Source organism: Epinephelus lanceolatus, chromosome 13 (assembly GCF_041903045.1).
Source record: "Epinephelus lanceolatus isolate andai-2023 chromosome 13, ASM4190304v1, whole genome shotgun sequence".
Taxonomy (NCBI): domain Eukaryota; kingdom Metazoa; phylum Chordata; class Actinopteri; order Perciformes; family Serranidae; genus Epinephelus; species Epinephelus lanceolatus.
In genome coordinates this window covers 5,553,353-5,566,859 of record NC_135746.1, presented here as the reverse complement: position 1 = coordinate 5,566,859, position 13,507 = coordinate 5,553,353, and the positions used below count along the sequence as shown (strand labels likewise).

Below are 13,507 nucleotides of genomic sequence, written 5' to 3'. Positions count from 1 at the left end.
GACTCTTGCCTCATTGTAACAGTGAGAGAAAACGAGCTCTGTCCAAATGCTTCCCTGCATTGTAATACATGTATTTTCTGTTTTAAGCCGCTCCCATTAACTCTGCACAGGAGCGAGTGAAACAATGTGGCCACAGGCCAGGACCTGTCAAGAGTGACTGATATAAAAATCAACCATCAATAAAAAACTCGGAGCTATTAAGTAAAGAAATAAATGACAACAATGCAGCACAGCGGGGTTTTATATAAAGAAAAAAACCTGGAAAAAACAAGATAATTAAAGCGAGTGTGGAAACCATCTGGCTGCTTCTATTCAGCCGCAATAGAAATAACTTTTTTAGAGCTAATGGAGCAAGGACTCATTAAGACGTTGGCCTTTTTTGCTACATTTAAAGAAGTTCATGCTACTCCATCTTATGAACACATTGCAGAGTGTATCTTCATAGGCCATTAATATTCATATTAATGTTTTTTTTATTCTTGACAAGATAAATGAGCCTAATATTAACATTTTTCCAGATTTTTCACTGTTGTAATGGAACATTAAAAGCTGCTATTATTAATATTTCGGTTTTATCAATGGATAAAATGACCTCCTGTGTTGTGAAAGGTGTCACTTGTGGTGAAGAACTCAGAGAGGTTTCACATTACTTGATTCTCTCGGCTCTATTTTTAGCTCATAGGTTTGGTTTTATGTAACTTTACTGCTCTAAATTCACTCTTACCTCTCGCTAAAAGAAGAGTGAATCATACATTAGTCACTTAAAACACAACTCAAATTAATTCAAATTATGTAACACACATTTTCTAACTTTGCATACCAGTTTTATATGTTGTATTGTTGCTTAAGGCACATGTTTTTATGTTTTACATCCTTAACACACTCAGCACATTCTACTTTTTTAATATTTTTAAAAATTTTGCGGAGCTGGAGCATCAGAGTGACGAACGAAATGTAATGAACCACAGTTTCATCACTGGGGATCAATAAAGATTGATGGTAGATAGATAGATAGATAGATAGATAGCTAGATAGATGCTGGATGTGTTTGCCACTGTTAGTTCACACTCTCACCATAACAACTTCGAGTGACATTTGGCTCATTTGAGACGAGCCAGGTCTGTGCAGGGTTGATTACCACCACCAATAGCTGCACAGTGCACGCCAAAAGGGATCTGTGTCCGACTTGCTCTGACATCATGCACATGTGGGCAACAATAACCTCATGAGATGGAGGTTGACCCAGCTGCTCTCCTCCGACTGCAAGACCCAAGTGTGGCCTGATCTCAGAGCTGATTGGCTCTTGACCAAAACACCACGGTTTTTTTTTTTTTTAGAAAACCCAGATTTTTTGTGTAATTGTAATAATTAACGCTGCATTTTAGGCTACAGTATTAGTCATATGTTGTGCTGTGAAGATGCAATGACAGTTTAGTCTGTTACAAACACATCTTGTGTGACTGATAGTAATATTAATAAAGGTTATAACTCTGTTACAGGTCGCTCACAGATGGATCTAACAGGATGTAAATATTTAAGTGATCATCTGCACATTCCTGTTCATGTTCGCTGCTCTGCCTATCTTAACTTATATTACACATACATTGGTATTGTCGTGTATGTTGGATTATAAGTGACACAACATTACAGAGCAGACAGTCACTATGACTGTATACAGTCTGTCCACTGACAAGTTTACCTCTCAAAGGTTAAAAGTCCCACACAGTTTGAGCAAAACTCCTTACTCCTTCCTTTAGGGGACAAGCTGTACATTTTGGGAAATGTGATTATTCACTTTCTGGGGTAGAGATAAGGCTCAATAAAAATCATTACGCACAGAATCCTTGCAAACTGAGACAAAACTAAAAGACATATTTCCTCCTTTGCTTCTTTCCACTGACGTTAGCTCACTGGCTGCTGCCACTTTCTCCCTGTGTCTTGTATTTGGCCTCACAGCTGAAGGGACTGAGCTGTCCTCCTTCTCTGTCTCTGTGCAGTCTTCATCCTCTATCACATCCTCCTCATCATCATTATCTACCTGAATATTTCTATCTGACCTGCTGAAAGTTGGGTATCTGAGTTATGAAATGAAACTGTGAGACCTGTTTCTCTCTCATGCTGTATATGTGTCCTGCAGGTTACGCCACATATTCTTGGTCAAACAACTTTGTCTGGACTTATGATGCATGCAAAAAAAAATGCACCAACTCAAACCTGTCTCAAAAACTTTAAAGGTCCCATATTGTAAGAAGTCAGCTTCCCGTGACTTTTTCATTACAAAGCAGGTATAGACACTACATGAATACTGTGAATAAATCAAAACACTCAGTCCACAGAGAAATGCACACAGTTCGTATTAAGAAACTATGCCTTTAAACGCACTGTCAGGATTTCTGTGAATCTGTGATGTCACAACTTCACTATATAGATTGTTTCAAACTTGACTCATAACCATTCTGGGTCCTTCTGTATTTCTTACTCAAATTTTTTGCAGTGTATGTGAATGACATCAGCTGACAGGAACTAAACATGGACCCAAGCTGTTGCCTAGCAAAGCATTTCCAACGAAACGGTCTATAGACCAAATAACCATGACGTCATGGTTAACAGCAATAGTCACTTCTGGGTACAGTGCGCTCACATGGAAGACCCAGAAACACTGACCAATTAAACATAGTGCCTGTTTCGGGAGCGGGGGCTTACAGAGAAATATGTCAAAAACAGAGTGTTTCAGACAGAGGGTGATTACAGGTATATTCAGGCAGACAATATCAGAAAAAGATTGTTTTCTGAACATTAAAGCATGTAAACATGTTCTAGTAGAAACCCAAAATACAAGTATGAACCTGAAAATGACAAAATATGGGACCTTTAGTGACAGGCCAAAGTGTGTAAACATGATTGACACAAGGTAAGGATGTATTTATTTTCAAACATGCCACGATTTGGGTGCGCAAAGACTTTTAGACATGAACACTGACACAACACTTATATCTGTCCAATAAATAGGGGCCTACCGTGCGTTCATTTTGTACTCGGAGGTCGGAAATGCCCAGTTCCCAGTCTGTAGCTTAAACTCGAATGCACCCTGAATCGGACTTCCAACTCAGAAACTCCAATTTACGAATTCAAGATGGCTGCCGGTCACATACATAGTGAGTAAACACTCTGCTAAAGTACTGTTTATAGCAATTTTATCTTATTTGTTTTACATTAGTTCAGCCATACCCATAGTACTGTTCAATTTTTATCCGTGGGCATGTTGCTACACTGTCTGTATGTGCAAAATACCACATAGAGCGTTGTTATCAACTGATATTGCTAACAGTGGCCACGGCTAGCCCAACGGTAGAATGGTAACGTCCATGTTTTTTTCGGACTTGTCCACCAGTGTCAACTAAAATGCAAAAACTGTTAACTCGGAGGTGACATCATTCCCACTTCCGACCTCCGAGTACAAAATGAATGCACCACTATAGACAGCAGACAGTTAGCTTAGCTTAGCATAAAAACTGGAAGCGGAGGAAGGTGACACAATCTGCTTCAATCACCTCTGATGTTCACTAATTTATCGCATCCGTACACAACTGAAGTGTAAAAACGACTGATGATGCCGTAATACTGAAATAAAAAAGCTTGCTTATGTGTGTTTGGTAAAAATAAACATCACAGATACATCACTGTTGTTCTTTGTACTCTCAGTTGACCTCAACACTGCAGTATTGGTTGGCCTTTGCTAATGAATGTTAAGGCAACACCTGCACTGTGAGTCTAACCTCTATCAGAGGATTCACAGATTTACGTCTGGATGTGAAAGGACGTTAATTAAAAATCTGTCTCACAAAAGTAAATTAAATTTCTTGGCTGAAAAAATTTAATTCGACTCACATTTATCACTAGTAAAAAGGCTGAATGTGTGAGGCACTCAGACATTTGCCCAAGCAAGCGCACACACACACACACACACACACACACTGAATGAGCACAAACACCCCTACTATAATACACACACATATGCACGCGACTCACAAGTTCACAGATTGACTGCGCTCAGCAAGAAGTGCTTCACGGATGGCAGTTTTCCTTTCTTTTTCCGCTTGACAGACTTATCAACCGAGCTCAGGTGGTGCCCCATCTGCTTGCGCACATTTAAAATACGCACACATACACACACTCGCACACTCACTTACTGCTTACACAAGTAGACACATGCTCAAGGAATAAACTCAATCAAATGTCTGCCCTTCAAATTTCATTTCTGATCCCCCTGGCTCCTTCTCTCCCTCCCCCTCTCTGACCACATCCCGACCTCTCCTCCTGTTCTCCCGTGTCTCTTCTCTTTCTTGTCGTCAGTGCACCAACCGCACTCCCCGGCAACCTCAAACTCTCCTTCCAGGCTTTTTCTTTATCTTTCTCGCTGTCCTGTGCGTACACGTGCTCGCCTCCACCCCGCAATCCCAGCGACCATGCACCCTGCTGTGCAGAGCCCACCCTGTCCAATGCAGCAGATGGCAAAGCAACACATGCATGCACACAGACAATTACGACCACTGACACACACACAGGCATAAAAAACAGGCCCACAGAATACACACACACTACTACACAAAATGTCAAAGCACATTGGTATTTATCTGTACAGCGAGTACAGTGCGTCAGAACACTCCGTTTTACACACGCGCAGATAAAACGCTCAGCCAAAATACTCAGTCATAATAAGAACTGCAGCTTCAGAGGAGTTCAAAACTTGATCGAGAAAACTTACATATATTCCTCATTCACAGAGCCATCGGGGTATAATGCATCATGAATGTATTCATCCCGGCAGCATTTATGCATTTATATAATTCTGTTGTACAGAGCCACGAGCTGCCGTGAATCAATACACACTTCAGCCTGCATAATGGGGCTGTAGGATGCATAAGATATGCACATTCCAAACACAATAAAATGGGCCTTGACAGAAAACTGTTTCAAGAAACTGCTGAGAACAAGAAGAAAGCACTGGATCCAGGATGAGTAATGGGATGATGCTGAGCGCATGGAACACCACAAATGTCTTCTCTCAAGAGGCGAATGATTTTTTTTAGCCTCAAAGCCTCATGCGACTGCGTTACAGGTAATTAAAGATGCAAAAATATTAACACAATTCCCCCGAATGTTCTGACGATACCCCGCGCACAGCAGTGATTCTCTCCTGGGTGCTGGCTGGTGGAGGGTAGAGCCCGAGAAACCAAAACCAGAACTACCACCCTGTGCTTGTTTGCCTACTTGTACTGTATGTATCCATGTCTGTCCGGACTCATATGTAGCCATGATGGAAGACAATGCTTAAAATATGGATGCTGCTGCAAGGAAGCCGCAAATTTTAAAACGTGGATGCTTCACACACACTTTTAACCCGGCACCACAGATCGAAACAATCAGCATAGTTTCAAGCTTAGAGTCACCAAATTCAGTGTCTGACCAAATGTCTCCTCTTGTGTTCCTGAGTTCTGATGTTGGATAATGTGGGAAAAAAGGTGTTTTTCTAGAACGTTTCGATGTCACACTGAAGTTGACCTTTAATTTAAAATGTCATGAATTCTTTATCTTATCCTGTTAGAGATTTTTGTCATAATAAGCCCATGAATTTTTGAGAGAGATGTTTTGGGAGGTTAAAGTGACCTTTGACCACTAACATTTAATCAGCTCGTTAAGTCAAAGTGGTTGTTTTGGCCAAAATTAAAGAAATTCCCTCAAGATGTTCTTGAGACACTACATTCACAAGAATGGGACGGCAGATAGACGGACAGCTTCAAAACATAACGCCTCCGGCTATGTCTGTCCCTGACGTGAAGGCATAGAAATCCAGCGCACGGCAGGATACTATGATTGACACTAACTTATTAACAGTTGATAACAGATTACATTAAAAACAAAAATGACTAAACTACATGTTTCCCATGTTGCTTCATTAGATTCGCTCTGTGCTTGATTTCTACCAGGTGTGCCGTCAAATACTCAGGTGTTGATCAGCTGAGAGTCCGACAGGTTCACTTCTAACACTACAAACACTATTCAGAAAGTCAACTATGATAGAGAATAACAACTATGACTCTACTGCACCAAACTTTGATATAAATATTCTATGACAATAATGGGATATAATTAAAGATACAGTTGTAATGGGGATGGGGAACGACATGCAGCAAATGGCAGCAGTCTGGAACTGAACTCGGGCCACTGCACTCAGCCTACATGGGGCAGACACTCCGGACTGGACCAGTAAAACCATTGCATTAAACCTGTAAATAACAACCCCTCCAAATGTTTCCCTTTCCTTTCGTGTAAAGAAGTCAAAGTGCATTTGGAAAACAATCAACAATTTGTCTGATTTCCTGCTTTCAGTCAGTCTACTACTACATGTGCATTTTTCCATACATGTCCACACCTGTAACGCTAACATCAACACACCAGCCTAAGGCCCAGACCACACAGAAAGGGTTTTGCAGGTTGCAAAATACGAGGCTATTTATTGTTGCCAGGCAACCACGGCCTTGCCTCCTTATTCTAACCTTCCCATGTAATCAATCTACTGTTTTTTTAATTCGTTTTAGTTATTTCACAGTCATTAGTGTGTAGTCCCTGACATGTTGAGGCAGAGGGTACTGTCTGTAGCTCTGGTTGAGGGTGAGCGGCTGTCAGCAGATAAACAGAGATCTGTGTGGGTACATGAGACCCTAAAAAAGAGGCTGGATCATGGGGTGTACCACCAGTTGGTCCAGGAGCTTCTCCCCCATGATGGATGTTTCCAGGCATATTTCAGGATGACTCAGGGGCAGTTTGACAACCTGCTGTCTATCGTCAGGCTGTATAGCTCTGGGTATCCAGCAACCGCTACTACCTCTCAAATCATCCGATTGGACAATGGGAAAAAAAAAGATGACGCGGGGTGCTTTTCCACTTTGAGTTTAAGTTTTTTAGACTCGAGAAGTTCAGAGCACTCAGGCAAAAATGCCAAGCGCCAAGAGCGCAGAAATGTGAGGCACATCACAACACACAAACAGTGAGCAAAAGCTTCCTTCTGATTAAAAATAATTACAAAGAGGCGCCTCCAGCTGCTAAAATGCTTTCTGTGTTCAGGGCTCACACAGATTAATATATTCAGTGTCATACTTGCGTTTGGTCTTCGAGCTAGTTTACTGTCTCTGTAAAGTAGCTGTCTGTTAGTCGCTCACTCTACAGCAGGAAATGGCACTTCAAAATAAAAACTCTGTGCTGGAAATTCACTGTACTTTAAAAAGAAAGTGTGTTATTTACAAACTTGACACATTCGAGACTCACTTGTGGTCCATTCAGAATGGACCCGCAACCCACTTTTGGACCGTAACCCACCAGTTGGGAACCACTGCAGCAGGCAGAGTATGATTTTTCCACAGGTTACCTGCCTTATGTTGATACAGTGACAGTGTCAGGAAATATTATTTAAAAAGTTATTTTTATAAAGGTTAACAGCTACAGGTTTGATGTCAGAGTGCAAATTATGGCTAGTCCATCTCCAGTACTACAGAGGAAGAGTAGATCCAATTCCCTAAATGTTTGTTTACCAGCAAATAAACACACTGGCTGGACAACAGTGCTGGCTAGTAAACCGACCTCTCCATAAAGTGCCATTTGTTAGGCAATTATCTTTATTCCACCAAGCAGAAAATAAGTTCTGCGCAATGGTAAGGTGTGCTGGTGCGGAGCTCATAATACCATGCAGACACTATAATTAGGCGGCTCTTTACAGGACGAACGAGTGGGGTCCTGGCCGACCTGAGGGAAAAATCTAACAGCCAAAAGCAATTTGCAGGCGCCTTCCAATTTCCATGAATGATTCTTTGAATTTAATGATGTAAACAAACATGGTCTTCAATGGGTTGGACATTGGCGGCGGTCGGACAGCGAATGGCTGGCTGGTTGCTTAGAAATGGAGGATGGACCCGACTGTGCCTAGCTGGTGTAAAAAAGTTGTTAGAAGATGTTTATGTGCTGGCTTTTGCTGTAGAAAAAAAAAGAGCCTGGTTCAGTAGCCTGCAGACGCCCATACTGGTTTAAACTTTTCATGGTAACCTCAATCAGGCTTGGCTCAAGGAGCCGTTTGATTGTGGAAAGAAAAACCTGTGCTGACATTTGGAAACATGACCTGTTGCCCGAGTGTACTTTCAAGTATTTGCAGTAGTTTTGTGGAACAAATTATGGAGTTCTAAAGCACTGCTTTCCAGTTGTGGGCTGAAATCAATACAATGCAATGGCAAGTCAGGGTCTCCTTGTGGAGCCCTGACCTCTTTGTCACCTCGTAGCAGTAAAATATGAATAGTGGATATGTGTGTGTGGGTGCATGGATCCTGGCAATGTGTTCTGGGTCAACTGCACTGGTGGGTGGCAAAGCATGTCACAGCCACCTTGTTCTCGGGTCACGCGGGCCAAAGATGCTGCACATCCCTGCTCATGTGTGTGAGTTTGTGTTTACCAGCAGAGAGCCTCGGCCGAGTCCTGGGCGTCTGCATCTCTTGCCGCGCATGGGGCAGCATGTGATAGCGCTTGGCCTCGTTGACCAGATCGCGACACGCCTCCGACGACTTGATCAGCTCTTCGTTGTCCACCACATTAAGCAGGTAGGAGGGGTGGATGAAGGGGAGGCGCACCACCGCCAGCAGATCTGATAAAGTCTGAGAAGACAGCAGAGCGGGGGGGGGGGGGAGACAAATAATATGATTAGAGGTTGAAGGCAATCAGTTGGCGTCGCTTAGATAACATAACAGAGACAAAAAAATATAGAAACAAAAGCAAACAATAATAAAACAGTGTTTGCAGACGTTTGAATTAATTTAGACTGAGTGAAACTGCCAGGGATGATCAAAGAGGTTTTATATGAACAACATTAAGCAAATAGCACAGTGGATCACAGTCAGTAAACACAGACACACACATATTTCACAAAGAACAGTTGGATTAACTCCCAACCTCATTATGAATGTTTTTCTTAATAATATCGTAAAAGAAAAGCAACTCTCATGTTTGATAAATGCCTGCACTGTTAGAGTGAGGAAAGTAGCGACACCATTAAATTGGTTACAGTCAATGTCAGGCCCTTAAAACTCAATACCCCGCATGTGTCAGATTTCTATTTCTATACTTGTGCAGGACAAAATGCCCACACAAGGATGAAAAGACATGAAAGCATATCTCAGAAGCAGACAGTTTTTTATGTATGCGTCATGATGGGCGCGTTTCCCTCTTGTACATTTCCAAACATAACTTAAAACAACTCTAGAGACTTCAAATTCGGTCATTAAAACTTATTCATCGTCGAACAAGAAGCCACAAATAAACATTTTGCAAAGTTTTCAGTAACATCCGCTCACCATCTCACTTCTCATGCGTGCATTTGGTTGCGCTGCGAGAGCTGTGACAAGACAGCGGGGGAGCATCTTACCGCTTCTTCCACCTTCTGCTTCTGATTTTTTTCCGGCTCCAAATTAAATCTTTCAGACAGCTAATGTTCTTCTGCAGCTAAATTAAGACCCAGTTCTGGTTAATCACAACCCATTCAAGCCAAGAGACGATGCAATAGATGCTACGGCACCATCAGGTTTTGGGATCCAACAAAAAAATAAAGACTGATTTTACACAATTACGGCATATAATTGGCACCTCTTCCTTTGAGGTGTCTTTTGAGGTGAGGATTTGAGCATGGTGATTAGGTTTTTAGGAGATTTAATGTCGCGGAGTGAACCGAAAATTATGAAAATCCTCAACTGTGGCAACACAAATATTTGTTTTTGTGTGTATGTTTGTTCCATCGCTGGGTGTGCATACATTTAAACATGTGCTTATACTGTATAGGTGTTCAGCCACAGAGGTAGGACAGGCAGTTGCCATGGCAACCTGTCTATAGCTCTGGCTCCTGAATGTGTTTTTTTTTCTCTTTCCACTGTGTGTGTATAAGTGTACTGTATGTGTGCCAGTCTGTACCCCCATGGGAGTCTCATCTATGCCGACAGTAAAAGCTGTAAACAAGCTTGGACAGAGCGACAGAGAGCTGGGTGGAGGTTGACCCCGCCGACCCCTTCGGCTCAGAGCGACGTGACCGAACCGCGCAGGGGGAGAGAGCGACAAAACAACAGACTCAGAGAAACATCATTCAGGGGAGAACAAATAATAAGCTGACACTCTGCCTAAGCATCTCTCTCTCCCACCTGAGGCCTTTTTACTCTGGCATGTGTCCCATTTGTTTTCTTCCCATGTCCTGGGCGCAGCTGACCAGAAAGGAAGAAATAAGACAGCGGAGAAAGGAACAAAGTAGAAGAGAGGAGAGAGTGGCGTGAGAAGGAGGAGAGAGTGAGGGGCCGAGAAAAGACGAAGAAGAAAAGACAAGATAAAGTAAGACAAAATGAGAGGACGGGAGAGAGGATGCGACGGCAGGAAAATCTGCTGATGACACTTCCTCACAGCAAGCGCGCTCTGAGCCAAACGCTGTCCTGCAGATGGGACCGTCTATTTCCCCCCTCCACAAACGTACACAGCTTACCCAACAGTTTATCAAACAAACAGCTCAATACCCACATAAACATCAGCGGTCGCTCCCAGCGCCTCAGCCTTAAATGCAGCATGAAGGTAAAGCCAAAGCGAGCTACTTAGCATCCTGAGATATTCTTAAGGGAAGAATCACTAGCTCAGGAGAAGATACTACTTCCAATTAAAGTCCCCCCACAGTGGGAGATTTGCCCCAGTAGTTACTGAGTCATGTCACACTCAAATGGAGGAGACTTAAGCTTCAGGCTCTGCTTTTCTATTACAAGCTACTTTTCTCCAGGTTGGCAACAATCTCACTTACTTTGGTCTCATGACATCGCATCATTAATACCAGCGGATGTGGGCACATTTTTAAAACAGATATTTGACTGTAAATCATTTTTAGAGAAATACCTTTGCTGGATTTCAAACAGATTTGAATCATTACAATGTGACTAGTATGTGCAAATGAACAGTGAATGTTTCTAACAACTAAATTCCCTGATGTTAAAACAGGTACACCTTGTTAGTACCTGGTTGGCTTCAGAATTGCCTTATTCTTCCTGGCATAGATTCAACAAAGTGCTGGAAACATTCCTCAGAGACTTTGGTCCATATTGACATGATGACATCACACAGTTGCTGCAGATTTGTTGGCTGCACATCCATGATGAGAATCTCCCGTTCCAGCACATCCCAAAGGTGCTCTATTGGACTGAGATCTGGTGACTGTGGAGGCCATTGGAGTACAGTGAACTCATTGTCATGTTTGAGATGATGTGAGCTTTGTGACATGGTGCGTTATCCTGCTGGAAGTAGCCATCAGAAGATGGGTACACTGTGGTCATAAAGGGATGGACACGGTCAGCAACAATACTCAGGTAGGCTGTGGTGTTTAAACCATGCTCAGTTGGTACTAAGAAAATCTCCCCCACACCATTACACCACCAGCAGCAGCCTGAAGCGTTGATACAAGGCAGGATGGATCCATGCTTCCATCTGAATGTGGTTTTTCCAATCTTCTATTGTCCAGTTTTGGTGAGAAAACCCGTGTGAATTGTAGCCTCAGTTTCCTGTTGTTAGCTGACAGGAGTGGCACCTGGTGTGGTCTTCTGCTGCTGTAGCCCATCTGCTTCAAGGTTGGACAAGGTGTTGTTGCTTCAGAGATGCTCTTCTGCACACCTTGGTTGGAACCAGTGCTTATTTGACTTCCTGTTGCCTTTCTATCATCTTGAACCAGTCTGGCCATTCTCCTCTGACCTCTGGCATCAGCCTGTCTATCATCAACAGCCATGCCACGTTCAAAGTCACTTGAATCACCCTTCCTTCCCATTCTAATGCTCGGTTTGACTTCGATCTTACTAACCAATAGCCAAATCCTCGTATAAATGCAGCTGAAATGTGTGACACTTTGCACTGTACATTATGAAAACTGCACAGAGTCCAAGAACTTTTTAAACACAAGTTAACAAATACTGTTACTAATTTACTGTGTATTAAACGTCGAGTCATCTCCATTCAAAAACTCTCCAAAATGGGTGCACATGCAAATTCAAACCCACACCCACACCCCCCCGCACACACACACACAAACACACACATACGTCCAGGCTTCTTAGGATCTCGTGTGTGCCAAACTTATGAGGAGCCTAGGCACCCCTCTTCTTCAGCCAAATGAAAAGACATCCAGCTGGCGAAAGTGGGTGTGAAGGCTCGGGCATACTTTTCACGGAAAGCTGTGGACGTGTACCGGTCGTGCTCAGTGACTCTGAGAACGTAAGTTTGCGTGTGTGAAAGTGAGAGACAGGGAGAGCTGGTTATAATCAGAGCCGCTGGTTAGTCTTAGTCTTGCATGCTGATTCGAAGTCCTCCTCTTTTTCTCTGGGTATCTTAGTAAGTTTTACCAACTACGTCAAATCACACTCTTCCCTAAAATGAACTGTGTTAAACTTTACTATACTTGCCAGCCCCCAGACCCTCCTGCTTGTTTGCCAGCAAAAATCTGACAGATGACACATTTTGCAACACCCAGTTGTTTTTCGCTGGCTTTACGGCTGTTGCTCAAACTACAGGTTATACTTCCTAATTTCCGTACGCCCACAGCCACCACAGACACAAAGAGCACAGAAGCGGATCAAGAGAGAACTCAGATGAAACTGTATAGTTAAGCAGTGGTGATCAAATATGAACCAAGATTCTGTTACTGCTTTCAGAAACATATTTTAGTGTACTGTTTAACTGTAATACAAGAAGTTTGTTGCCTAACTCGTATTACACTTGGATATATAAATAGAACTGGATACAGCTTTAGAGGCAGGGCTCCGTTCCTTCCTCCACCTGAACAGCGCAGTACTAATCTTTCGACCACTCAAAGCATTTTTTACATAACGAGTCGCATTCACACACTGGTGGCCGAGCCTACCGTACGAGGTGCCACCTGCTGCACAGCTTCAATACACTCACACACAGATGGAACAGCCATCAGGAGCAATTTCAGGTTCAGTATCTTGCTCAAGGATCCCTAGGCAGGCGGATTGGCTGAGCTGGGGATCGAACCACTGATCTTCCAATTAGTGGATGACCCACTCTACCTCCTGAGCCACAGCAGCCCCTCTAGAAAGGGTCAAGTCATGATAGTGAGCTGAACAATTTCAGTGGTGGTGTAACGTTCTGAAAGTTTTCCGCTGATTTACAGATGTCTCCTTTTCAATGTAATCCAGTGGAAAAAAGTCATTTTCGGCCACATGGCATCACTTGACAGACCCGGAAGTTGTAATCCCAAGTTTGGCTACTATCTAAAATTGGCTCCAAAGCTCAGCACTGTTCCTGAGGGCTTGGTGCTACGTCACCCACGAGTGGGAGTGTTTATTGCTCCAATGCAGCATAATACGCTCTGTTGGTTGCAGGTTTTCAATCTCTTAAGCAAAAGCAAGTCCCAAGGCCCTTTTTCTCTGTTTCCTCTGGT

At 42.9% G+C, this 13,507-nt stretch overlaps 1 protein-coding gene across 4 annotated transcripts in view; it reads right to left on the bottom strand.

Moving 5' to 3' along the window:
- The window catches only part of klhl29 (kelch like family member 29), a 409,128-nt gene that overhangs the window by 112,888 nt on the left and 282,733 nt on the right, over positions 1-13,507 (bottom strand). For all 4 annotated transcript variants that reach the window (XM_033648442.2, XM_033648445.2, XM_078173676.1 and 1 more), the window contains one exon: positions 8,498-8,696. In XM_033648442.2, the coding sequence (XP_033504333.2) occupies positions 8,498-8,696 (199 nt within the window). The remainder of the gene's footprint in view (positions 1-8,497; positions 8,697-13,507) is intronic.